Here is a 27,588-nt window from a genome sequence, read left to right on the forward strand (position 1 = left end):
GTGACTTTTGCCTTCTGGCTGAGTGTTGGGGGTTCAGGGCATCACTAGTTCCAGAAGACAGAATAGGTTAATAATTAAGAATACACTTCCGGGGGGGCGCCTGGGTGGCTCAGTCATTAAGCGTCTGCTTTTGGCTCAGGTGATGATCCCGGGGTCCTGGGATCGAGCCCCACATCGGGCTCCCTGCTCAGCGGGAAGCCTGCTTCTCCCTCTCCCACTCCCCCTGCTTGTGTTCCCTCTCTCGCTGTGTCTCTTTCTGTCAAAAAAATAAATAAAATCTTAAATAATAATAATAATAATAACTTCTGCGGGTGCCTGACTGGCTGAGTCGGGAGAGCCTGAGACTCTTGATCTCAGGGTTGTGGGTTGGAGCTCCACATTGAGTGTGGAGATTACATACATACAGATAGACATACACAAACAAACAAACATGAAAGAAAGAAAGGAAGGGAAAAAGAAAAGAAACGTGTGCTTGGTCTCTGCACCAGGTTCCTGGCACTGAGTTCCTAAAACCCTAGAAATTTCCTGAGTGATAGAAGAGAAAGGAGCATCCTTGGGGGTGGGGGGAAGTACACTTCTGGAATCAGCTTTCCTCAGTTTAAACTTGCCTCCCAGGGATTTTAGCTGTGAAACCTTGGCCAAATCACTTTATGTCTATTCTTTATTTGGTTTATCTTTCATTTGTAAATGGAAATTAACAATAGTGCCTACCTCTTTAGGGTTGGTGGAGGGATCAAATGAGATTATCCCTGTAAAGTGGATGGCACATTCCTAGTATAGATTAAATCCTCAATCAGGGGTCACTGCTGTTGCTGTTGGCAGCAGTGGAATTGTCTCTATTATTGCTCTTCACGCTTTCACTTCAAGGGGCAGGAAGGACCCAGTGCTAGTGTGTTTCAGGAGATTTTGTTGAGTTTCTTGTGCTCACCCATCTCTGTTGGGCTGCTGTGCAGCCATTCGGTTTCCTCCCACTCCAATTATTCTCCCCAAAATGTACTTCCTCAGCTGCAGTAGAGAGATTGAATAGGACAGTCAGGATCCTCCTTGGCTCTTCTTCACAGATGCACGCTGCTGTCTGTCAGGTCTGTCAAATGACCTTATTTCTTATGCTTTTGCATGGAAGAGTTCTAACGGATCCTGTGGCCTTGTCTCCTTCAGGTTCTGTTTTTACTTTGGCTTTCTTTTCTTTTTCATTTATGTCCATTTTCCCCCTTTGATTGAAATAACTTCTGAGCCATGGTTCTTTTTCTAAGATCAAACTCATAATGTGAAACCAGTTTTTTTCTTAGCTACTTGTCCCCCATCTTGACTTGCTAAGTCAGATTTTTTTCTCCAAAGGTTTTTATAAGAACTGCCACGTAAAGAGTAGGTGCTGTGATTTCTAAATCTCATAGGATCAGAATAAGTCAGTGTAAGAAGAAAAAGGATAACATTTTAGCATCATTGCACTTGGAATTTTAGAGATAAAAGTGACACTGGTTTTTAGATAGTCCAGGTCTCTTGCTGAAGAAAAATACATTCAAGAGAAGTAACTTGTTAAGTTCACGTAGCTAATTATGTCAGCGCTTTTCCACTAAATCACACTTCTTAGGCATTGCTATGCTGTTTAGCTGCAGAATCTTAAGATTTCTGGAGTTCTGATTTTTGAAGCAGCAAGCATAAATAGTTCCTAAAAGCTCCAAATGTGTTCGTGCCCGTCAGGAAATGACTCACCTTTTCTTGTATTGTTCCAGAGTTCATACTGGCTAAAATTAGCCCAAGAAAGTTTGGCACTGTTCCCAATGAATTGGATGGAACAAAAGATGGTGTCTGAAGCTCTGTAGCCCAAAGCCTCACTCCTTTGGCTCTCTGATAGTGGTAATTGAGGTCTCTGTAAGCGGGCAACTGGTAGTATTTACCTTCCATCTTAAAAAGAAAGTGACATCTAAAAGGGTAGGCTGAGTTAAGGAAATGTGAGCTCACTAGCTAGCTTTTTGCTCTGATTCCTTAAATTATTCAGTCTCCCTGCAAAGGATTTTTATCTAAAATAGCCCACTTAGTGGGCAGTGCCTTGCTCAGAGATTTCATTGCAGGGATTTAGTTTAACTTGTCTCCTGTTTTTCTGCTGACTTTTCCCTCTCCAGCAGTCAGTGGGCTCTGTGCAGTTGGAATTTTTCTCTGTATTTACTTGTCTTTATGGATTATTATTGTGTGTTAGAATCTGGGAATGCTTTACTGGAGATTTTTTTTAAGGTCATCCATATTGGTTCTTAATCAGAGGCAATGTGCTGCCCAGGTGGCTTTGGAAAAGTGAGGGGTTTTGGTAGTCAGTGACTGGGTGAGAATACTGAAATTTAATAACATTAGCCACAGATGGTAATCTTCTGCAATGTGCAGGGGAATCCTGCACCATGAATTGGGCTACCCAAAAGGCTATTGTACTGCTATTGATGAACACTGAAAGCCTGACTCTTCTTATTTCATGGTGGCAAAATGAGGGTTCTAATGAAGTTTGTCTTAGGTGACGTAAGTAATTAGATGTGAAGCACAGCCTAGATAGAACCCAGCTTTTATCCTCGTTTATAGTGCCTTTCGCTATTCCCATGGCATCCTTAAAAACTTTCCTGAGACCTGTTCTGGAGACGACACTGTTTTAAAAAAAAAAATTGTTTATGTGTATGTATATAAATATACCTATATTTAGATGTTTATGTGTACAGGTGTGTGCATAAATAATAGTATATTTCCACAGCAGTGCTGATGGGATAAAAGCTACCGCGCCAAGGAATTTTTTAAAGTAAGCTGATCTGAAATAGCAGCTGGTATTTTTAGTGAGTTTGAGTATTTTCTAGTAAGTAATTAATATGTTTGAGTTAATTTGACCAAGGGAGAAGTTTGTGGCATGGGTGTAGGTCAGCCTTAAGATTCACCTGAAAGAATCTGGGACAGAAGAGTTTTCCCCAATAGAATTGGAAGCTTTCAGTCTCTCCGTGTGAGATTTGACCACGTTGGGATTAACTGAATCTCATAAAGGGACCACCAAAACAAACAATCTAGAACTTCTAGGCCCAGTATGGCAATATGTCAGCTTCTACCTAGACGTAGAGAAGCAGGCTTTGAAGAAAGGTCAGGCCCAAAATGCCAGCATTTGTTTGCTAAAACTTAAAGAAGCTATCAATGAGAAATTTGTTAGGAGGAGAACAGCTTTATCCTAAGTGGGGTGTTGAATACTGTGGTGAAAAGGACCTGAAGTCAGAAGACTTAAATTCAGGCCAGTTTTGTACTTGGGCCCTTAAGTTAGCCTATTACTCTCTCTGGGTCTCTGTCTCCTAATCTGTTACCCATACATTTTTGTTGTGAGGATCGAATGAGAGAATACTTGTGATGTGGTGTCCGCTGTAAAATGCCGTATGCATACAGGCATTCTTATTTTTTTTTTTCTAGGAAAAGCCAGCCAAAGTCAAAGTGGAATTGGCTCCTGGTATCTCCTCCAGAGGCTCGGTGGTTAAAAGAAATCAGCAGCCTGTCAACACTGAGCAAAACTCCCCTAAGGAAAACGCCTCCAAACTGACTCTGGAGAACTCGGAAGCTGTAAGCCAGCTCCTAAGTGTAGCTCCTCCAAGAGAAGTGGGTGAGGAGAATGAGTGGGAGGAAGTGATCATCTCAGATGCCCATGTTTTGGTCAAGGAAGCTCCTGGGAATCGTGGTACAGCAGCCACGAAGACGCCGATGGTCAAGAGTGGTGTGCAGCCTGAGGTCTCTCTGGGGACAACTGAGAATGACAGTCCTGGACCAGACGTACCACCACCAGCTGAGAGGACCAGCACCTCCAGTCCTCTCCCTGCTCCTAAGAAGCCTACAGGGTAAATTAATGTGCTCACATATTATAGGATTGTATTTAGAATAGCAGGTTGGGAAATGCTCCTTGTTTTATCCTATGTTCTTAGAGCATTCCTAAGAGGGAGGAGTTAACCCAGTTAATGATTCCTATTTTAGAGATACAGAAACCAAGGCCTAGAGCCATGGAATGATTTGTCTTTCCTCTTACACTCAGCTATCCCTGCTTTGCTGTTAAATTCCTGTACATATCTTCTTGTCATTTTCTCTGAAGCAGTTATTAGGGTCCTGCTGGTACAGGCTGAGGGTGGTGTTACAAACTAGTATCCAATCGTGGATACTAGATTTGGAAAAAAAAAAAAACACCTTATTAAGACATCTTATAGCATGATCCCTGTCCTGGTGGTCAGAGAATTCAGTTTTGGTTGTGATCTGTCTCTGACTTTGGGCATTGTCCCTTCATGCCCGTTTGATCTTGGGCATTGTCCCTTCATGCCCATTCTCTCCTGAAAAATCTTGAGTTGGGTATTGAAAAATATCTAAAATTTAATGGCTGACCTTAACAGCCTGAACAAGATTGTGTGTAAAGCATGCATAGCCCAGTGCCTTGCAGATAGGAGGAGGCCCATAAATATGGGCTATTTTTCCTCCCCTTCTCTCCTTAAAGGCCTGACCAGATTTTTCATGTGGCCCCTTCCCAGAGGCGATTGTGGTCTTATGACTAATGGCCCTTATGGCCCTTATTTGTTTATATCGGTGGTTCTCAACAGGGAACACTTTTGCCCCCAGGGGACATTGAGGCAATGTTTAGAGGCATTTGGGATTGTGACAGCTGTGGGGGAGGAGGTGCTGCAGGTATCTGGTGGGCAGAGGCCAGATGTGCTGCTAAACATCCTGCGGCGCACAGGACAGGCCCTGACAAAGAATTAGCCTGCGCAAAATGTCAGTAGTGCCAAGGCTTAGAAATTCTGGTGTATATTATTTGATTTAAAACATTTTATTGTTGAATAGGAAATATATTCACACGGTTCAAACTCAAGAGATAAAAACTGAAACAAATCTCTCTTCTAGCCCGTCCTTCACTCCCATTTCCATTTTCCAGACACAGCATTCCCACCTTCCTGTGTTTCTAGACATAGTTTTACACACATACTACATATGTGTGTATGTATAGATGTGTATGTGTATATATTTTCTTCCTGCCTTTTTTTTACACAAATGGTAGCATAACTTACATCCTTCTACATCTTGCCTGTTTTTATTTAACAGTGTACTTCAGGATGGTTCTGTATCCTTAGAGAATGAAGCCATGCAGTTTAGACCTTTTGTTTTGGGCAAGTGAGTCACTTGGCAAATGTGTATTGAGGCCCTTTATGATGTAGCCTGTGCTCAGCACCGGGGCTACAAAAAAAAGTGTGGATTTTGTTCTGCAGGGTCTCTTAGCCGCCCTCACAAGGGAGACTGATAAACTTTAAATAATAATTGGAGGCAGATCAGATAGTATAACTACAATAGCTGTTGGTATTCTGCATTGTGGGTACTATTTTGTGCTTTTTTATCTTCATAATGACCCCATGAAATATCTGTCTAAAGCCTGACAGTTTACTACACTATCCCTTTACTAAAATGCTATTCGGAGATTGTACTTCGGTTTTCTTCCCCTTGGTCTGGAATTTTTAGATTTGCCTTCTTGTTTTTTTTTCAGAGTTGACCTGCTCACCCCTGGGGCCAGAGTCCCGGAGCTTAAAGGCAAAGCTCGGGTCAGACCCTCATTACTGGCTGCAGCAAGACCCATGAGAGCAATTCTCCCAGCCCCATCTAATGTGGGCCGAGGCAGCGGCATGGGACTGCCCAGGGCCAGGCAGGCCTTTCCCCTGAGTGGTAAGGGGCTGGGACAAACCTGGGAGTGGAGAGCTGTCCAATGGGAAGGGGACAGGAGTGGGAGTTGTTGAGAATGGACTTGAGAGACTTAGGGAGACTCTGAATGCTCTTAAGTCACCAGTTTGACTCCTGATTGTCTCAGATAAAACCCCTTCTGTGAGGACTTGTGGCCTGAAGCCAAGCACGCTGAAGCAGCTGGGCCAGCCGATCCAACAGCCATCTAACACCAGTGAGGTGAAGGTAAGACCCGTTCTCCAGAGGTGGGGCTTTCTGGGAGGCCTGCTGCTCTGAGAACAGGACTTCTATTTAGTGTCTCAAAGCCATAGGCAAAAAGCCTGTTCTTACACTGTTAGACTTCTGGAATGAAGTTGAGCATGAATGAGTTATTTATTTTTAGTTAAATTTCTTTTCTTGTTATAAAATGAATGCGTGTTTTTAAACTTTTTTTAGAAATAATTTTGAGGGGCACCTGGGTGGCTCATTCGGTTAAGCATCTGCCTTCGGCTCAGGTCATGATCCTGGGGTCTTGGGATCGAGCCCTGCGTCGGGCTCCCTGCTCAGTGGAGAGCCTGTTTTTCCCTCTGCTTCCTCCACTTGTTCTCTCCCTCACTCTCTTAAATAAATAAAATCTTAAAAAAAAAAAAATTTTGAAACTTAGGGAACAAATTGCATTGCAAGAGTAAAGATAGTACAAAGAGCAACCATGTATTTTTTATCCATAGTCACTTACTGTTATCGCCCATTTTGCTTTGTCATTTGTCCTCCTCTGTGCTTCTAAATACAGGTAGTTTAAGGGGAAGTTACATGTCCTTTGGCTTCTTAATACCTCAGTGTGTATTTCCTAAGAAGGGTATTCTGTTACTGACACGTTGATACAATACGTCAGTCTGTCATTTGCATTCCCATTTCATCAGTTTTACCCAGTTATGGCCTTTATAGCATTTTTCCACTCCAGTACAGGATTCAGTCTAGGATTAGATAATTGCATTGAGTTGTCTTATTTCTTTAGCCTCTTTTAAAAAAAATGAATGCATGGTGGTTATAGAAAATTCAGGTAAGGCAGAAAGAAAGTAAGTCCCTTGTAATCCTGTCACCCAGAACTAACTACTATTGGCAGTCTGCGCCCATTCAGCCTTTAAGTCCTTTCCTGTATTTGTGTGTTTTTTAATAGGATTTTTTAAAACCAAAAAACATGGCTCTTACTCCACATTCTGGTTTGTAGCCAGTATATAATCCATTCAACTTAATGATAGAGTTATTAGAGGCTTCCCAGGTGTCAGAAATTCAGTGTATTCAAGCACACTTGCTCTTAGGTTTTTTGTTTTTTTAGTTCTTTTTCCATATGTGACTAGAATAGTTATGATCAAAATTCCCTAAATCAGCATTTTATTTACTAGACCTCTTTTTTTGGGTCATGACCCTCAATAACACATTTTTACATCACAGCCCAGTAAACTTATCCATACCTGTATACATAAAAAGTATAAGGAAGCTATCTATGCCTTTATATATATGTAGTCACTTTGCTATTTTCCATTTTGCAAAATGCTCGTTTCAACTCATTAATTTCACAACCCCTCAGTGGGTTGTGACCTGTAGTTCGGAAACCCTGTTAGACCAAATTGAAATAGGAAAATCAGGCTGAGGGCAGCTGCTTAACCAACTGAGCCACCCAGGTGCCCCAAACACTGCAAAATTTCATAGATGGTGGTAAAAGGGAAAACAGTCATGATCTTCCTCTCACCCTGTGACATTTTAGTGAACAGTCTCTCAGACTTCATTCTGTGCCAACATTATTCAACCACATATTTGCATGTATAACCATCATGAGCTTTTCTCACTTTGTATTAGTTGTCCATCTGATTCACAGTGTTTCTAACATGCAGTGTTAGAAGCTGCACAGAAGAGTGTGGCAGCCCTGGACTTGGAAGTGATACTCAACCTTTGGTGGGCTGGTGATGCTGGCTAGCATCCTAGAAGGCTCACATGGAGCATAGTTCTACACATTCCCTTGGGAAACTATCTCCTCAAGCTGTTTCAGGACACAGGACCTCAACAGTTTGAGGTTTTAGATAAACCTCAATTAGATAAACGATCTAAACTTTTAGATAAACTAAATCACTTGTTCTGATCCACAGCTCTCAAACAGTCCGGCCAGTAGGACATCTCAGGTGAAAGTTGTAGAGGTCAAGCCAGATATGTTTCCTCCATACAAGTACAGCTGCACTGTAACGCTGGTAAGTGTAGCCAGGTGATGGGCTGACATGGAAGTGGTTTTGGTTTTCTGGCGGAGGGTGAGTAGAAGTCTGAGGGAGGTGGGGAGTAGTAGTTCGGAGTGATAGTAGGGTCAGGAATAGATCATTGGTCCTGAAGAGGCCATCACTGATACCAGTGATAGCTGCTGGGTGAATCAGCTGGGTTTTTCCCAGACGAGATCTATAGAGTGTAGGCCAGCTGAGACCTGGATATTTCTTGGAGAGTAATTGGAGATGAGAATCTCGTCCAGCTTTAGCATTCAACAGTCTTTGGACCTTCTATCCTCAGAAGTGTTTTCCACAGATAAGCTTGAGAAAATTGTATTTATCCTCCTTAACACAGTCACATTCAGTACTGGTATCTCAAAGCATTTGAGGAGTGCTTTGGTAAAACAACTTTGTTTCGCTTGGCATTTCCTACCAAGGTTTTCCCTTCCCACCCACCTTTTATTTTTAACACTACATATATTATCCCAGTAAACAAATGTGTGACTCTGGGGTCATCCTTTAGCAGGGTAAGCCACATGGAACAGTAGAATAAACACTCCAAGGACTTAGTCCAAAAGTGGTTCTGGCTCTGCTGCCAGCACGCCACATGACCTTGGGCAAGGCTCTTTGCTTCTCTGGTCCTTAGTTTTCACATCTATAAAGTGCTGCGTCATTTTGGATATCATGTTGGGGCTCTTCTTGCTCTTAATATTCTCTAATTTTGTTGATCCTTAAGGTACCAGTTAGCCAGGTATCTTTTGGCAGGTTCTCTGGCAGAGCTGAGTAAGACACAGATTTTGAGAGAGCAGCTGGATTTTTGAAAATTTTTACCAGATAAGGCAGACAGGTGCAGAACCATTCATTCATTCAAAAAATATTTCCTGAGCACCTGCCCTGGCCAGGCCCTTTGCTGGGGATTCCGTAGTAACAAGACAGCACAGTATTGTGAATTAGTGCATAGTCTGGCCTGATCCTTAAGGAGAATATCTCCTTTATCCTGGATACCTGCTCAGTTTTCTTTCCCCAGAGACCTAATTACTATTACCTTCTCCATGCCGTCTGTACCTTTACTTCCCTGTCCCTTTGGCTACAGGAGGCACTAGGGTTACCATCTGGGGGAACTTTCAGGACCTTTCTCTTTGGCTGATTAGATAGCAGCTTGTCGTAGGAGCCTAGATGTCGTAGGAGCCTAGGGTAGTGCAGAGGTCATGGTTGTCTTCATGCAGGGCATGGACTCTTTAGTTCACCACAGTATCCAGCACTCTGTTAGAAAAGGCCTGCTAGTGGCCTGGACCCTGAACGCATTTGAACTTCTGACCCTTAAGAGTCCACTCGTTTCACAGATGGGGAGGAGGGACTTGCCAAAATTACACAGGCTGTAGTAAGTTGAAAGGGCATAACCGCAGAAAAAGGATCTTGTTTCAAGGCTTTTTGGAAGTTAGTCTACATGTACTTTTGCAGTTGTCACTCTCACCTTTGACTGATAGCTGGTCATCCTGGTTTTTTACTCTGCCCAGGTGTAACTTGTGGAATTAAATATTGGTCTTACTTTTTTAGGATTTGGGCCTGGCTACTTCAAGAGGCAGGGGAAAGTGCAAGAATCCCTCTTGTAACTACGTCTACACCAACAGGCATAAACCACGGATTTGTCCCAGTTGTGGTTTTAACCTTGCCAAAGACCGAACTGAGAAAACCACCAAGGCTCTCGTGAGTTCCTTCCCTAAACACATCCCGTCACCTTGTGTGAGCTCTGTTGGTGCACCTGTTTTAGTAGAAATAGAAAATGATTTCTTAGTACATGATAGTGGTTTGAACACCAGAACTGTAACCAGTTGTTAAGTTCTTAACCTAGCCTCCTTCTCTCTGGGCTCCCTTGTCTTCATTGTTAAGTTGAGAAGGTTGGCTAGGTACCTTAATCTCTGAAAACCTTCTAGCCCAGTGGACCAAGAGTTCATTCCCCAAGGTGAATGGGAACACAGGCTTTAAAGAGAATTCTGAAGAAGAGAGGGATGGAAGGGGGGTTACATTCTTTTAGATCTGAGACCTGGTGGAGGACCTGTAAATAGTGTCGTGGTATGTAGAGAATGCCAACCCTCAGACTTTGTAGATTAGATCACTGCTTCTCAGTTTCCTTGCAGAGCTTTTGGCTCAACACAAAGCTTTACTTCTAGCAGTCTTGGCAAATCTCTCTGAAGTTGGACCAAGCTATTTGGATAGTAAAACACATTCCACTTGGCTCTTTAGGACTTGTTTTTTATTTATTAGAACCAGGAAAAATGGGTATCTTTAGAGGTCCTGTGAATTTCTTTAAGTGAGCAGAAAGATACAGCACCTGAGGCAGCAGATGGAATGACTAGGATGAGGGTAAGAAGGCAGATTTCCCTGATCTGCCTTGGGGGAAAAGAGGATGGCATCCAGAATAGGTCAGGATCCGAGGTGGAGCCTGACCACTCCAGGTCTAAGCTGGACTTTGCAAGGTGGGCAGGATTTGGATGGAAGGGGAAGGCATTCCATACTCAAGGATAAGCAATGGCAAAAGCAAAGAGCTGCGGAGGGTGTTCCAGTCACCTAAAAGAGAAGGGTATGTAGGGAGGAATACAGAAAATAAGGCACAAAAGGCACATTGGGGCCGTACGGTGGAAGATCTTTAATGCTAAACCGGGCAATTTGTTTTTTAGGCCGTAGGGTCACATTGAGGCCCATGATTTGACAACATTCTGTCTTGACTCCCGGTGACACCACAATCTCTTTTAGGGCAGGTGTATCTATTTTGCCATACCATCTGATCCTGGAGTGTGCATAATCAATGTGTTGATCAGTGATTATAGAATGGAATTGAGTTCCGTATAGGTAGAGGCTCTGAACATTCCTTTCTCCTATTTGATTGTAGCTGTTGGTGTGGTTTGCAGTATGGAAATGGATGTTGGTCCCTAGATTTAGGATAATGAAGTGACCTAATTTTCCAGGTCAGACAGGAATGGTCTGGGGACTTCTAGCCAATTGATTTCAAATCCTAGTCTTTGAAATTTATATTTATATTCTTCTGTCTTTGGCTGATAGCTGCCTACCCACGGGACACTTATCTTCTGACATTCTGTCACCTTTAACTTCCTAAATTTTAGGGAAATAAAATGTAATTACTGTTTTTCATAAACTGAAACACTGGTCAGAGACCCTGGGGACCTTTGTGTGTGGTGCTCTTTGGGGCCCCCTGGTGGCCATATGTTTCCTGTGCCGCTTTTCCTTGGCTGTAATTAAGACTGTCACCTCTCTGGGCAGGAATGGTCTTCGTTCCTTTCCATCTTTCATCTGTGGCTCAGAGCAAAAGGATATAGTATTCCTGTCAACTCTTCTTCCAGTCCATGGTTCAACATAGTCATGACTGGGAACACACTATCTACGAGGGCAAATCCTAGTGTCAGTCAGCTCTCTGCAGCCATTCATTCATTCTTTCAGCAAGCATACATTGAACGCCTACCATAGGTCAGGTCTTTGGAGATACAAAGATAAATAGGACATGGTCCCTTCCCTTGAGGCACTCACAGTCTAGTGGGGGAGAAAGATAGGTAGCCAAACTTACAGATAATGAGACCAAGAGTTGTTGCAGGTGTGCAGAGTTACTAGAAAGTTCCTTTTTGTTATTTAGCAGTTAACTTCTGCAAAGCAACATGTAATATGTCCAGCAAATATGAATTAGCATTTTTGTGTGCCCTTATGCTGGTATTGGGAATCTGTAAATAAGCAGGGACTTTATCCTCACCAGAGATGGGGGAATAGTCTGACCAACTGTGAGTCAGTGAATTCTGCAGTAAAAGAATGGACTCTGGGAGCATGAGGGAGGGAGGGATTGTTGCTGCATTTGTACAGAGATTGTAAAGGATCTGTTTTTAATGAGCGTTTCAGAACCGTGTTCCTGAAAGCCTCTGACTGGTGTCTAATATAGTTCCCTTGTACCCAGAAGATAAAAGTGTTAAAGAGAAATACTTGAAGCAGTACAGATCGTTGTTTACATATCAAAACTACCATTGATAGAGCTTTCATTGCATCCCCAGAACTGTGCTAAGTGCTTTACTTGCAATATTTTATTGACTCTGTACAACAGCTCTAGGAGATCACTAGTATTTCATCCTTTATTTCATAGGTGAGGAAACTGAGGCTCAGAAAGATAACTAAATCGCTTTGGTTCACACATGTATAGTTGTTACATGGCATGTCCAAAATTGAGACCTGGGTGTGTTATTCTCCAAATTCCATCCCTGGTGAATGGAAGCTGACTCTTGAAACTATTACCAAGCAGTGTGTCATCCTCTCGTTTCACTGAGAGAGAACCTGGCACCAGAGAGAGAAAGCACCTGCGTTGAGTCACACAACAAGTTACTAACTGAGCTGGTTGAAAGCCTAGGTTTCCCCCCACTGTACCATGGCTGGGCCCATCCCTCTGTCACTTCCAGCCTCTCCGTGTTTTAGCCCGAGGCTGGTGGTACCCTAGGTGCTGGCTGATCCTTCAGTCTGCTCTCTTCCCAGGAGGTCAACTCACCTCTCCCAGATGTGCTGAGTGCCACAGAGCCACTGAGCCTGGCCCAGAGAGAGATCCAGCGCCAGTCCACGCTGCAGCTGCTGCGCAAAATCCTGCAGATTCCTGAGAACGAGTCAGAGCTGGCCGAGGTCTTCGCCCTGATTCACGAACTCAACAGCTCTCGACTCATTCTGTCCAACGTGAGTGAAGAGACAGTCACCATCGAGCAGACCTCTTGGTCGAATTATTATGAGTCTCCGTCCACGCAGTGCCTACTCTGTAGCAGCCCATTATTCAAAGGGGGACAAAAGTAAGCACCCCTTTGAGATTTACCCCGTCCCCAGCTGCCCTGTCCTCCTCGGCCCATATTGCCCCTTTCAGACAGCTATAAAGCTATAGCCTTTGAAGGTGTTATTCTCTGCTTCTCTTAGGTTTCCTTTGCTTTTGAACTGCTAAAGTAAAATAATAATAATTTGTAATCGTCTATTATTTTTAATGAAAAATGCCTGAAAGTTATTGTCACCAAGTTAGGATTTTATTTACATCTGGACTGCCCAGCATAATGCTTGGATTTGGGAGTTCAGGGGGATTGGTTAAATTGGGTAATAAATTAAGAGTTACGTTAACTTCAGGGGTGATTCCACAGACCTCATTCCAACAGAGTGGGAACACGCACCTAGAAAACCCTGGAACGCGAGCCCCAGCACCTTCATTTGCCTACTGTATTAGTCTTGAGAATTTTGCCATTGATCACTGAGCCCTGGGACTGCATTAAGTTGATTTCCCTTCTGTTTTTCTGTTGGTGATGTTTTGGTACTAGCTCCCTGGCTGGGCCCCAGGAGTGCTGGCTGCTGACAGCCAGCCGGCTGCAGGTGGTGACTGCCCAAGTGAAGATGTGCCTGAACCCTCATTGTCTGGCCCTGCACAGCTTCATGGACATCCATACAGGTGCGTGTCAGCCTTTCTTCCCTCGGAGGGCCCCAAAGCAGGCTTGGGCACAGCCTCTGGGGGTTAGACCTTGCTCTTTTGAGCACTGGGCCTTCTCTCAGATGGGGCTTCTGAGAAAGCAGCAGTTTTTCCTTCTGGATGTCTTAGCCCCAGAAGATGATGTTTATCTATCAAGTGTTAGGACTCTCATATCTGGGATCTTTAAACAAAGTTCATTGCTAAATAACAAATCCTCATTGTGGAAGAAATGGAACATGCTGACAAGTATAAAGAAGAAACTGAAACTGGTAGTAATCGTGCTGCCATGAGATAAACACTTAGCATTCTGCTCTTTAATCTTTCAGATGTGTTTTCATCCATACAGAATATAAGGCTGTAGGAAGTTTATGGGTTTATAGTTTTTCTTTCGACAGAAGTGGGATTATGCTGGGTGTTATTTTCGAATATTCTTTTTAAGTTTAGCAGTGTATCATGGGCATCTTCCTGTGCCAGCAAGTGGAGAAATACATGACCTTTTTTTTTTTTTAATTTTTATTTATTTGACAGAGAGCAACAGTAGGAACACAAGCAGGGGTAGTGGGAGAGGGAGAAGCAGGCTTCCTGCTGAGCAGGGAGCCCGATGTGGGACTCGATCCCGGGACTCCGGGATCATGACCTGAGCCGAAGGCAGACGCTTAACGACTGAGCCACCCAGGCGCCCTTTCTTTTGTTTTTTTGTTTTTAATACATGACCATTTTTAAGGGGTGCATGGGACTCCATTTTAGAATCCTCCTTGTAATTAACTCATGGTGTGCAGGCCTTAATTATTTCCTTTGGGCACGTGCTCCACACGGAATTGCTGCGTGTTCACCCATCCCCCCTAAACATTCATCAACGCCAAACACTATGGAGCATTCACCATGTGCCAACAGTGTCAGAATTTGGATCTTGAATTTCACATGTAGAATTGAGTGCTGAAGATTAAAGAGTATCTGTTACTCTCTTTGTATTCAGAACCTTATGGTGCCTTGTTTTGAATTCATGCTCTTAATGTCTTGTATTGCCCAATTGAATTTGTCCTATTTTATGGTCTTGCCAGTAGTTAATGAGAATGCCATTTCCCTGCAGTCTGTCTAGGCCAGTAGTACTTAGGATTAATATATTTTTTTTAATTTTACTTTTAAGTTTACATACAGCAAAATTTACTTTGTTGTTTGACAGTTACGTGAGTTCTGACAAATGCACTGAGATGTTTAACTGCCACGGCAATCAATAGAACAGTTCCATTGCCCAAAACCTTTCTCCTGTACTGTGCCCTTGTAATCAAACCCACCCCACGCCCCTAGCCTCTAGCAACTGTTTGATAATGTTCTTCATTCCTGTAGCTCCATCTTTCCGGAATGTCACTCATGTCACAGTATGTAGCATTTTTACAAAATCATTTTTAAAAATGAGGGTTTTTTTTTAAATTTAAGTATAGTTGATACCAGTGTTTGTAGCATTTTTTTTTTTTTTAAGATTTTATTTATTTATTTGACAGAGACAGCAAGAGAGGGAAAACACAAGTAGGGGGATTGGGAAAGCGAGAAGCAGGCTTTCCGCTGAGCAGGGAGCCTGATGTGGGGCTTGATCCCAGGACCCTGGTATCATGACCTGAGCCGAAGGCAGACGCTTAACTGAGCCACCCAGGCGCCCCTGTTTGTAGCATTTTAAGTGAGTCTGGCTTCTTCCATTACACGTCATGCCTTTGAAAGTCATCCATATTGGGAGCACCTGGGTGGCTCAGTCCATTGAGCGTCTGACTCTTGGTTTTGGCTCAGGTCATGATCTCAGGGTCCTGGGATCAAGCCCCATGTCAGGCTCCGGGTTCAGCATGTAGTCTGCTTGGCATTCTGCCCCTCTCTCTGTGCCTCCTCCCACTCACGTGCACTCACTCACTCTCTAAAAAAAAAAAAGAAAGAAAAAGTCAAGTCACCCATATTGTTGCATGTATCAATAGTTCCTTCTTCATGTTGAGTAGTTTCCCATTGTGTGGAGTACCACAATTTGCTTATCTGTTCACTTGTTGAAGGACATACATGTTGTTAGGTTTTGACACTTAAGAATAGACCTGCTATAAACATTCACATACAGGCTTTTGTGTGAACACAAATTTTCATTTCTCTTGGGTGAATACTGAGGAGTCAAATTGCTGGGCTGTATGCTAAGTGTAGGTTTATTTTATTTATTTGTTTATTTGTTTATTTTTCGTTTGTTTGTTTGTTTATTTGTTTATTTATATATATATATTTATAGGAATTGCCAGACTGTTAGGTAAATGTTTGTACCATTTTGCAGTACCTCCAATAGTGAGTGAGAGTTCTGTTTTGCTCCATTTGTGAGCACTTGGTACTGTTTATTTTTTTCGTTCTTGTTTTTCTTAGCCATTCTGATGGTTTTATGAAGTGGTACCTCATTGTGGTTCTGATTTGTATTTCCTCGGTGACTCATGATATTGGGCATCATTTCATGGGTTTATTTGCCACCCATGTGTCGTCTTTGGTGAAATATCTATTCCATCTTTGGCCTGTTGAATTGGATTGTTTTCTTACTGTTGAATTTTGAGAATTTTTTTGAGAATTCTTTATATATTCTGGATCCATAAGTCCTTTGTCAGGTAAGTGATTTACAGATGTTTTCTTATGGTCTCTGGCTTGACTCTTCATTCTCTAAGTGGAATCTTCCACAGAGCAGAAGTTCTTAGGACAAAGACCACTTTATCAGTTGTTTCTTCTAGGGATTATGCTTTTGATGGTCTAAGGTGTCTCTGTCTAGGTGAAGATCATAAATATTTTTTCTATTTTTTTCTAGTTTTATGATTTTATGGCTTATATTTAGGTCTCTGATTCATTTTGAATTCATTATTATATAAAGTGGGAGGACCAGATTGAGTTCTTTCTTTTCTTCTTTTGCATATGGACATCCAGTTGTACCACCATTTGTTGAAAGGTAGTCTCTTCTCCATTGAATTGCTTTGGCTCCTTTGTTGAAAAACAGCCGATCATATACGTGTGGGTATATTTCTGTGGTCTACGCTGTCCCATTGGTTTATGTTGTCTGTTCTTTTGCCAATACCACACTGGTCTTGACTACTACAGCCCGGATAGTAGGTCTTTAAGTCAGCTAGTGTCTCACTCCTCCAACCTTGTTCTTCCTGAATTGTTTTGGCTCTTTTAGTTCCTTTCCATTTCCATATAAATTTTAAAATCAGCTTCTCAGTATCTGCAGAATCCTGTTAGAATTTTAATTGGGATTACGTTGAATCTATATAGATCAATTTGTGAAAGCTTGACATGCTTAGAAATACTGAGTCTTCTAATCCCTAAACCTGTCCATCTTTCCATTTTATTAGGGTTTCCTTTATTTCTTTTCATCAGTGTTTTGTAGTTTTCAGCATAGAGATCCTGCACATATTTTGTTAGATTCATACCTAAGTTATTTCGTTTTGTTCCATGGTAAATAACGTGGTTCAATTTCTAACTGTTCAGTGTTAGTGTAGAAACATGATTGGGTAGACAAAACCCATTTTTATCCAGTGACCGTGCTAAATTCACTTACCAGCTTAAGGAACTTTTTGTAGATCAGTATTACAATTTTTTTAGTTTGCCAATTTGGTAGGTGAAAACTAGTGTATTATTTCTTTTTTTTTTTTTTTTAAGATTTTATTTATTTATTTGAGAGAGAGAGAATGAGAGACAGAGAGCATGAGAGGGAGGAAGGTCAGAGGGAGAAGCAGACTCCCTGCCGAGCAGGGAGCCCGATGTGGGACTCAATCCCGGGACTCCAGGATCATGACCTGAGCCGAAGGCAGTCGCTCAACCAACTGAGCCACCCAGGCGCCCTAGTGTATTATTTCTTAATTTGCATTTCTTTGATTGCCAGGAGGATTTTATGGTTTTTGTTTTTTAATATCTTCTGTGAGTTTTGTGAACATTTCCATTCTTCATTGGAATATTGACCGAGTTCTTCCCTAGTTTATTCATTGTCTTTTACTTTGTGATTTTTTTTTTTTTTCTGGACACAAAGGTATTTTTCTGTTTTTTTTTTGTGGGGGGGGGGTTGTTTGTCTTTTGTTTTTATTTTAATTTTTATGTAATCATACTTAATCATCTCCTTTATTGGTTTCAGCATTTGGTATGCTCAGAAAGGCCTTCCCCACTCCTCTATACTCTCCTTTCATGGGAGCACATATTCTAGAGCTCGATTTTGTGCAAATTTGTGCATTATACTTTGTGCAAGTATAAAATTGCCCTCTTTTTTTCGTCTTAAATTGCATTTAAATCCCTCCAAGTCTTTTATCTCGGGATTTGGTTAGGGGTGGCTGATTTTCTTGCTTTTGTTACATCTCCTACACATCCCTGGACTAGAGGGTGTTCCTGGCCTTTACCCACGGTGCAGTTGTTGAGAAGTAGAGGAAGAGTGGGCCCTGGTGGTCATGAGCACTGAGCTGGGCGGTACGGAGGCTTTTGGGTTTTTTGTTTGTTTGTTTTAATTAAAAATTCCTGTACGGATTTCATTGCTTGCTTTTTTCATTTAACAGTGTATTATGGACAGCTCCACGCCAGAGCATTTAGGTCTATGTTACTTTTTTTAATGAGGTATAATTTTCTATTTTAGGAATGTACCATAATTAACTATTCCCCTGTTGCTGGATACTTAGTTTGTTTCTAATTTTTTCCATTGTGGATGTTTTACAGTGAGTTTCTCTGTTGCCTCTTTTTAACTTTGCAGGTCTCTTTAATGTGGGGAACAAGCTACTAGTGAGCCTGGACTTGCTTTTTGCAATCCGGAACCAGATCAAGCTGGGAGAGGACCCCAGAGTGTCCATCAGCGCTGTTCTGAAGTCGGTGCAGGAGCAGACAGGTACAGGTTGGCTTCTTCCCTTTCCCATAGTCTAGTCCTGAGTTCCCTGGGAATTTTCAGCGATGGGCTTTTGTTGAAAAAATCATCTTAGAGAAGAATCTGATAGTTTGAAAAAGAGACATTCTTGACTTCCCTGATGCACTCCTCTTTTTTAATTTTACAAATACCAAAAGCGTGAGTCTTTCCATCCATCCAGGGACCTTCAGCACAAGGTTAAGCTGACTCTTTAGAAGTTGATCCTTTGATGATAGGTAGAGGTGGCCTCGCTGCATGTTAATTGGACTCATTCTGAATACACAGCTTCTGGAGGTCTGCTACCAGCCCCAAGGCTCATATTGAGACTTGAAGATGGGGATCACCCTCCTTAATATTAGAAATTCTTTTTCTCCTTGCTTTCCTTCTTTCTTTTGATGCTTTTCCCTTCCTATCCCTATAGACTTCAGTTCCCTTGCACCTTGCCTGCTGTGAGGTCAGATGGAATAGGGCAAAGGTTCTAAGGTCAGAGAGGCCTGTGTTTGAGTCTTGGCTCTGCCAGTTAGTGGCAGCCTGATTTTTGAGCCAGTTATCCTCTGTGTCTCAGTTACTCCAGTTGTAAAATGGGGATGAGACTAGCTTCGGTTTCATAAAGACATGAGAGTTAAATGAAATAATGTATTTGAAGCTGTCAGCACATGGTCTGGTGCCTAGTAGGTGCTAGCGCAAGGCAGTTTTAATAACTCCGGAATTGCCCTTTGGGGTTGCCACCCGAGCCCTCGAAGGCCAGGGTGCTTGACCCTCGGGGTGGTAAGTGCTCTTGGGTGTCCTTAGGGCAGCAGTCTTGCCGAGTCGCTTTTCTTGCTGGCCACTGGCTCATCCCCAGGGGCCGTGGGGTCTTTTTTGTGACCTTCTCAGAGCTCTTGCTCTCCTTGCAGAGAAGACTCTGACCTCTGAGGAGCTGAGCCAGCTGCAGGAGCTGCTGTGCAACGGCTATTGGGCTTTCGAGTGCCTCACTGTCCGAGACTACAATGACATGATCTGTGGCATCTGTGGTGTGGCTCCCAAAGTGGAAATGGCCCAGAGGAATGAAGAAAACGTGTTGGCACTGAAGAGTGTGGAAGTAAGTGCCTCCTGGCCACCTTTAGAACCGTCCTCACACTTCTGGCAGCCACCTTCCTGCGTGCTGTCCCAGGAGCAGAATGGCTCCTGTCCTGCCTGGGAGAGCCAAGTGGCTTTTTCATCTAAGGAAGGCTGGTTGGAAATACGGCATTTGTTATTTTTCAATGAATTTATTAAACATGAAGCAGGTGCACTTTTTAGACACTTGGGACAGGGCGGTAAAAAACCTATAAAGTTTCCATGTTCATGGGGCTTGAATTCTGGTTTGGGAAGACAGGAAGCAAACATTATTATTATTATTTTTTTAAAGATTTTATTTATTTATTTATTTGACAGAAAGACACAGCGAGAGAGGGAACACAAGCAGGGGGAGAGGGAGAAGCAGACTCCCTGCTGAGCAGGGAGTCCGATGTGGGGCTCGATCCCAGGACCCTGGGATCATGACCTGAGCTGAAGGTAGATGCTTAACGACTGAGCCACCCAGGCGCCCCGGAAACAAACATTATTAATAATTGCATATGTTATATTAATGTTTATTGTATAGGCAGTATGTAGTAATTAAAAGTAGCATAGTAATAGTAAAGCAGGAAAGGAGAGAACAGCGTGGTGGAGAGGGGGATTCCTGTTTTCTAGAGGGTAGTCAGGGGGAGGCCTCTCTGACATGGAGGCATTTGAGAAGAGATCTGAAGTGCACGTAGCTTTCAGGGGAGGAGTATTCTAGGCAGCGAGAGCAGCAAAACAGGGTCTCAGGTGGGCTTACTGTGCTTGGTTAAGGAACAGTAAGGAGGCCAGTGTGGCTGGAGCACGTGAGCAGTGGCAAGAGTGGTAGGACGTGTGAGGTGCAAGTGGCTGTGGGGGGCCACTGGGAGGACTTAACACCGAGTGAGGTGGAGAGCCGTGGGCAGGTTTTGAGGAAGAGTGACCTGATCTGTGACTTGGTTCTTAACTAAAAAGTGTTCACATAAAGATAATACCAAATTCAGATGGCTTCGTACATTAATTCTAACAGATAGCCAAGAAAAATATGATTCCGATCATAAAAAGAATGGCGAAAGCAGATATATTTCCCTACCTCATTGAATAAGGCCAGATAACCTTGAAAATAAAGCCAGACATTTAATATAAGAGAACAAATTGGAGCTGGTTGTACTCATGAATATAGATGCCACTGTGCTGAATAAGATAATGGCCAGTCATATCTAACAGTGAAGGAAGTAACCCACCATGACAAGCTTATCCCAGGAAAGCAAGATTGTTTCAGCATTAGAAAATATACTAATGTAATTTGCTCCTGTACAGTTTAAAGGGAAAAAACCCATGTGATTATTTCAATAGATGTAAAAAGGGCTTTCATTATCATTCAACACCCTTTTATAATAAAACTCTTAGCAAACTGAGAAAATAGGAATCTTTCTTGACCTGGTACACACTGTTTTTAAAAAATCACATAGATTGCTGCACTCTCTCCCATGATCATGCTGAGAGGTCTCGTCTGCATGCATAGGCATGGAGTGCCCCATGAGTATGCCATAGTAGTGGGGGGGTGGGGCTGGGGTCGGTGAGCTTTCCACCCCTCAACTCCAGCACAGTGACTGAGAGAGGACTGAAACATCAAGTGTCTCTTTAGGCACTGGACCTGCAGCTCACCTGTTCACCACCGGGGGTGGTGCGGGCCCTCTAGAGAAAAGCTTGGATTTTCTCTGCAAAAAGATGCATTTTGGCATGGCCAGCTGAGCCTCTTAGGGATTTAATGCATATTCCTCCTTTTCTTCCCAATTAAAAATATATATACATTTTGATCACATAGCCCATTTGAAGGATGGTGGTGCGTAACAAGATCTATGAAAGTAAGCATAATGCTTTCTGGAGTCTTCTAGGTGTTCTTTGTAGGTAAAATGACCAATAAAAATTTTTGGTTTTGTGTGTTATCTCACCAAGAGGCTATTTCTACCCTCATTCAGATCTGCTTGTCTAATAGTAATCTAATGGCAGTGGTTTTTTATTTTTTAAGATTTTATTTATTTGACAGATAGCACAAGCAGGCAGAGTGGCAGGCAGAGGGAGGCAAAGGGAGAGGGAGAAGCAAACTCCCCACTGAGCAGAGAGCCCGACGCGGAGCTCCATCCCAGGACTCTGGGATCGTGACCTGAGTTGAAGGCAGACGCTTAACCGACTGAGCCACCCAGGCATCCCTAATGGCAGTATTACTAGTGACCCAGCTAGAATTTATTGAGCATGTTACTACATATGCCAAGTTCTTACGGTGGGCTCAGTGCTTGACTGACGTCTCACCCCATCCCTGTGAGATTTTTGTAGATGAAGGGACTGAAGCCCAGGGGTTTTGTTCGCGCTTACCCAGCCAGGAGGGGTAGAGCTGGGGCTTGACCTTGGTCTCTCTGACTCCAGAATCTGAGCTCATAAGCACTGCCATGCTCGCTAGCAACTCCTGGGACTCTGAGCCCAAGTTTTTTGTTTTTTTTTTTAAAAAGACGTCTAGCTGCAGAGACCATTTGGTTTCCAGAAGTAAACAGATGCTCACCCTCCTGCAAAAGCTCATGTCTCCTAGTGCTACCTGGCATCTGCCTTGTCCGATCAAGGCTCTTTCTCACAGAATGGAGTAGAATTCCCTTCACTCTCGGTATGCATGTCTCTTCTCTTCTACGGTACTGGGTATATCTTTCTAGAGACCAGGGCCTACTTTATTTTCTCCCTTTTGTGTGTGCAGCGTGGTGTGCATGGGCGGAGAAGCAGGTAGAGGGTATTCTGAAGTCAGTGAGAGGAAACAAGAAGTTACTTTTAACAAAACTCACATTGGCAGTTGTCCAGGAGGAGACTGTCTGGTGGCCTCTCCCCTCAGGGACCGTATAGAGGAGGACCCTCTAGCCTGATGACCGTCAGCACATCAGTCGGTGTGCCCAGCAGCACACGCGGTTGGCATTCCTTGTCCCCGTGTTTTGTGGGGAGGGCGGGCTCAGTAGCTGGGAAGCGTGGCGGGAGGGTTGTGCTGTGTACTCACAGTGCGTACTAGCGTCACACGTGGTGGGGAGCACGGCTTGGCCTTTGGGACTAGACTTTAGTTCGAGTTCTTACTCTGCCCCTGCCTGTGGTAGTCTTGCCCCAGCCCCCCAGACTTGTGCAGTAGTTAAGCAGTGTCCGACATGTAACAGGTATTCAGCGGTAGCTCCCCTTTCCTGGCAGGTCAGGGAAAGGACTTGACCAGGGGCAGATGCAGAAGGGACTGAGCGCTGTTCAGGTATTGGGGCGAGCTGAGGTATGGGGGAGAGGAATGTGGCCAAAAGGCCGTCGGGTACTAAGATGTCAGAATTGGGGGCGGGCACCCCGGCGGTGCATGGCTGTCTGATACCCCCCCCCACTTTGTTGTCCCGAGTGGATCAAGACGGTGGGCTCTTGTGTTGCTAATACTCTGTGGCTCCTACAGTTTGATCTTTTTTATCCTGACCTTTTAGTTCACCTGGCCTGAGTTCTTGGGCCCTAGTGAGGTAAACGTGGAGGACTTTTGGGCCACGATGGAGACAGAGGTGATTGAACAGGTGGCCTTCCCTGCCAGCATCCCTATCACCAAGTTTGATGCCTCTGTTATTGCCCCCTTCTTCCCACCACTCATGAGAGGAGCTGTGGTCGTCAACACTGAGAAGGACAAAAACCTGGATGTGCAGCCAGTACCTGGTAAGACCACCTGGTGGCTGACTTGGGTCAGGGAAGGGCCCAGGCCAGAGCTGGGAACATTTCCATGGCCAGCCAGTATGAGTGGCAGAGCGGGGCGGGGGCAGGGGCAGGCTCACGGAGAGGGCTCTTTCTAGAAGGGTAATGACAAGGTGTGACAAAATGCCCTAGACGTTAAAGTCAAGGTGTAGAGTTTTGAAGAGCTGCCAGCCAACTTTCACAAAACAATACCTTTCCTTACCAAGTGGAATATATTTTGTTTTATTTCATTTTTAAAATCCTGGATATGACCCACTGAGATGATTTTATAAGTATTTAATATGTTGTGATCCACTGGTTCTCAGACAGTGCTTCCTAACATTGGATGCTGAGGTCCTACCTCATTCTTGCTGTTTCAAGGCCCAGAAATTGGTTTTCTTTTTTAAGGCCCCCACATAGTTCACTGTGGTTAGGCAGGTTCAGGAGCACAGTGTAAAGAGAGCGTTTTTGAAATGAGACCTACTCCTCCTCGTGTTGCTGCCCTTGTGGTAAGCCTCTGAGATCTTGGTTCTGAAAAACCTTAAAAGATTAAAACCTTACTCATTTTGAGGTTCTTTGCAAGGGGGTTCTGCTGGATCTCTCCCCTAGGTGGTCAGGGGCAGAAAGCCAGTTCTGAGAGACTTCATATATCTGCAGAAGTTATAAGACCTGCCTCGAGTCCACCTCCCTCAGCACATAGGGCAGTGCTCAGGGCAGAGCCTGCTTGCACTGCTTGCCGGACTTAGGCCTCGTCCCCTGGTTCTCACCCTCACACACGGACTCCCCGTGACCTCTGTTGCCTGGTGGCAGTGCCCTCCCTTCAGCGGGGTCATCTCTTGCAGGCCATGGCAGTGCCCTGGTGAGGCTGCTCCACGAGGGCACCTGCAAGCTCGAGGAGATTGGCTCGTACAGTGAGGAGGAACTGCGGCACCTGCTGAGACAGTGTGGCATCCCCTTTGGGACAGAAGACTCCAAGGTGAGTGGCGGGGGCAGCAGTGCAGATAGGGACTTAGGGAGCAGGCTGGTGGTCTGCTTTCTGGGCGAGATGAGCCACCTGTGACAAGTGCCTGTGTTGGACACAAGGTGCTAGCAGTCAGGGGCCTGGGAGATCGTCCACAGCCAGGTCACGATAGGTATGCGAGGCCTTTCCCTCCAGTCAGTTCCTCTGGTGAAGGTAGTGGGTCTGGACTCTGGGGTCAGGAATCCTGGCTCTCCCACTGACTGGGTGTGACCTTGCTAAGCTACCTTTCATTTCTCAGCCTCATTTTCCTGGTTTACAAAGTGGAAATAACCAAAATACTGACCCGATGAGGTTGTTGTAAGGAAGGAAGGCACTTTGCAGTGTGTGGTTATCACCTCTCCAGGCCCTTAGAGAAGGAGTGTCGTTACATCCAGGGGGTGGGGGGGGGTGGGGGTGTGTGGATGTGTGTGTGTGTGTGTGTGTGTGTGTGTGTGATTTACATTATTTACTTTTCTTCATACTAACGTCCTGTCGAAAATTTCATGCCTCCTTCAAGTTCAGATCAAATATTAGCTTATCTTTGAAGCATCCCCTGCCCTGTGAAAAGTAGGAAGACCCCCACCCCCCACCCCCCCCGCTCAGGCCTCAAAAGTCTGGCACCTTGATCACTGTGGCTGGCCATTTCTGGGACCTGGTCCTTTCAGGGCCTCAGAATCCCCATCTATACCTAGAGGACATTAAGCTAGTGAGGCTCCAAGGCACACTCTGGCCTTGATAGTTTATTCTTTCTCTTTGGGTGTTGAAGTGAGCATTTGGTGCTGCACACCAGGCCTGGTTTCTTAGCATTTACTGCTTTGTTTTTAATCTTGTCCTGTTCCAGGAACAGCTCTGCTTCTCCTTGTTGGCCCTCTATGAATCTGTACAGAATGGAACCAGAGCTAGACAGCCCCCACCTCATCTCACAGGGGGTAAAATCTATAAGGTGTGCCCCCATCAGGTAAGGGGATAATAAGGAGTAGCTTGGGGTGAATTTGTCCATGTCAGATTGCCCATACAGATAATCTGGCTGATCCAGCTCATTCTGTGGGAATTGGCACTTAGGTCACTGGGCGGCCTGTGGAGTAGCTCCTTATGGGTCAGATGCCACCCTTTGGACTAGGAAGGGAGCCTGGGTCATCACCAATGAGTATTAAGCACCCTTTCACATCCTGGCCCTGCGTCAGCTGTTGAGGGTACAGAGGTGAGCAGTGAAGATTCATTCTTTTCTAGTTGATCTCATTTTAGAGGGAAAATAGAGCCACCGTGGCTTAGGGCGCTAGCTTTGAAGGAACTAGACAAAGCCTTGAGATAGAAGGCAACAGAGAGGGACCTGCTGTCTGGGGCAGCGAGAGAAGGCTGAGAGCCCAGTGATGAGTTATGGAAAGAATGTTTCAGCAGAGGGAAGGGTGACCACTAAGTCTTGAGTGGGGAAGCCTGGTGAGCCCAAAAGAGGAAGGTTGGAGGGGTGAGCAGAGACCAGATCATGCAGAGCTTTGTAGGCCACAGTAGCAGTCTGGGTTTCCCGCTGAGGGTGGTAAGGGGCCTAGTGGACAGTTCTCAGTGGGAATTGGGGAGGACGCAGTTCTGATTTTGGCTTAAGGAGAGCATGCTTCACATCTGTAGAGTGCAGACAGGGCAGGCACTGAGATAGCTCTGGGAAGGTTGTGCACTATATGACAAAGCAGGCCCAGGAAGATACTGGGGTCGAACACCCCCTGAACAGGTACTGAATGGGGGAGGGATTGCTAGCAGAGTTCACTCAGGTGCATGAGGGGGCATGACAACTGGCTGTCAAAAGAGAATCCGATTATCAACTTCTTCAGCCAAAGCTGTGTTTGAGGGACAGACTGGATGCCTTTCCTCTGGCAGAACAGAGCCTGCTCAGGGGACTGTGTTCATGTGACTGGGGACCATCTCGTGAGAAGCACTTGACCACGTGGGGCCATGAGAGTTACAGAGCCTCCGGGCTGTGATGGGCAAGCAAAATTACTAGGAGGTGATAGCTAAGACTGGTGGGGGTGAACACGGTAGGGAGATGGAGACAGATGCAGGATCCCCCACTAAACCCAGAGCTCCCCCTCCCCAGCAACAAAGTGGCACCTGGGGGGCACTGTCAGTGGAGGTGTTTACTAGTCTACATTGAGGTTCCCATCTGGGCAGCCTGTCCGGGTCTGGTGGGGAGCTGCTCAAAATACAGATGCTCAGACCCCACCCCCAGAGGCTAATTCCTTGGGTGTGGGGTAGGGCCCAGGAACCTCCATCTCTAACCAGCTGTGGGCTGCCAGTGCTGTGTGGCTGGGAGTTGGAGCCCCTGGACTGGAGGGTGCTTGGTAGGGCAGTGTGGAGGGTGGGGTTGGGAATAGATGCCCTTGGGGGCCTCTCAGCCTCCATTGAAGACCAGATGCCCCCAGCTATATTCTCTCAGGAAGTCAGGGATGAGCTGGCGACTTCATTTAGGGACAGAAATAGGAAGCAGAATGTGATGGGCTCTGGCAGGATGGCCATGGCTTTAGTCACGAAACCTGATTATTCATCTTTATGGGAAGAAGACTCAACTCTGTCTGCTGTTTGGCTTCTTAACCCTCTGCTGTGCTCTCCATCTCCCTGCTCAGGTGATCTGTGGCTCCAAGTATCTTGTGCGGGGCGAGAGTGCCCGCGACCATGTGGATCTGCTTGTCTCTTCCCGCCATTGGCCACCTGTCTACGTGGTAGACATGGCCACACCAGTGGCCCTGTGTGCTGACCTCTGCTACCCAGAGCTGACCAACCAGATGTGGGGGAGGAACCAGGGCTGTTTCTCTAGCCCCGCAGAGCCACCTGTGGTGAGTTCCCTTCTGAGGAACTGGAAACAGTCCCACTAACTGACCACGTCCCTCCTCCTGGTTGTTTGGGAAGGCCTTCTGGGAACCATCTCCAGCATCCTTTGTCTCCACTAATATTTTGTCTTGATGCTGTGCGCCAGCATTTCCTCCACAAATGTTTACTGATCAAGCCCTGTGCGTGTAAGGCCCCAGCATGTCACTTAGGAGTGCCCAGGGTGTCCCAAACACGGGTATTTTGGAGGCACAGGGGTCGCCTTCCAGAAAAGCCTACGAAATTGCTGCACACTGGTGTACCAAAGGCCCGGACCGTCAGATCTTGGGTCTGACCCTGAACGTACTGTCTGGCATACCTGATCTAGAGGCACAGAGGCTTAGAAAACACCACTGTATCCGACCCTCTCCTTTTAGTAAAAGGTAAAGTAAGGTCCAGAGAGGGGACGTGGACTTAGCCAGTGTCGCACAGCAGGTAAGGGGCAGAGCCCTTGTCTCTGTATTTTGGTGCTTTGTACCAGACTGTGATTCCTACCAGACACATGTGCCCTTTGCTGGTAAGAAATGTTAGGCCTGGCAACAGGAAGGAGGCGTCATTGTCATCACTCAACCTTTTCTTTATTCGCTGGACTCACTGGCTCTGTGAGTTTGTGCCTGGCACTGCCATAAGGCAACTGAGCCTCAGCGAGAGC

The 27,588-nt window shown here is 44.9% G+C and overlaps 1 protein-coding gene across 3 annotated transcripts in view; it reads left to right on the forward strand.

Annotated features, from left to right (window-relative positions):
• HMGXB3 (HMG-box containing 3) overlaps positions 1 to 27,588 on the forward strand; it is a 45,608-nt gene that overhangs the window by 16,330 nt on the left and 1,690 nt on the right. For 2 of the 3 annotated variants that reach the window (XM_081826177.1, XM_081826179.1), the window contains 13 exons: positions 3,424 to 3,842; positions 5,522 to 5,697; positions 5,840 to 5,937; positions 7,836 to 7,934; positions 9,498 to 9,647; positions 12,465 to 12,766; positions 13,277 to 13,404; positions 18,155 to 18,286; positions 19,198 to 19,382; positions 22,849 to 23,068; positions 23,926 to 24,059; positions 24,925 to 25,041; positions 26,696 to 26,905. In XM_081826177.1, the coding sequence (XP_081682303.1) occupies positions 3,424 to 3,842; positions 5,522 to 5,697; positions 5,840 to 5,937; positions 7,836 to 7,934; positions 9,498 to 9,647; positions 12,465 to 12,766; positions 13,277 to 13,404; positions 18,155 to 18,286; positions 19,198 to 19,382; positions 22,849 to 23,068; positions 23,926 to 24,059; positions 24,925 to 25,041; positions 26,696 to 26,905 (2,370 nt within the window). The remainder of the gene's footprint in view (positions 1 to 3,423; positions 3,843 to 5,521; positions 5,698 to 5,839; positions 5,938 to 7,835; positions 7,935 to 9,497; positions 9,648 to 12,464; positions 12,767 to 13,276; positions 13,405 to 18,154; positions 18,287 to 19,197; positions 19,383 to 22,848; positions 23,069 to 23,925; positions 24,060 to 24,924; positions 25,042 to 26,695; positions 26,906 to 27,588) is intronic. The other variant, XM_081826178.1, reaches the window with a different exon arrangement.

The sequence above is a fragment of the Leptonychotes weddellii genome, chromosome 7 (assembly GCF_054177405.1).
Source record: "Leptonychotes weddellii isolate Sample4059 chromosome 7, ASM5417740v2, whole genome shotgun sequence".
NCBI lineage: Eukaryota > Metazoa > Chordata > Mammalia > Carnivora > Phocidae > Leptonychotes > Leptonychotes weddellii.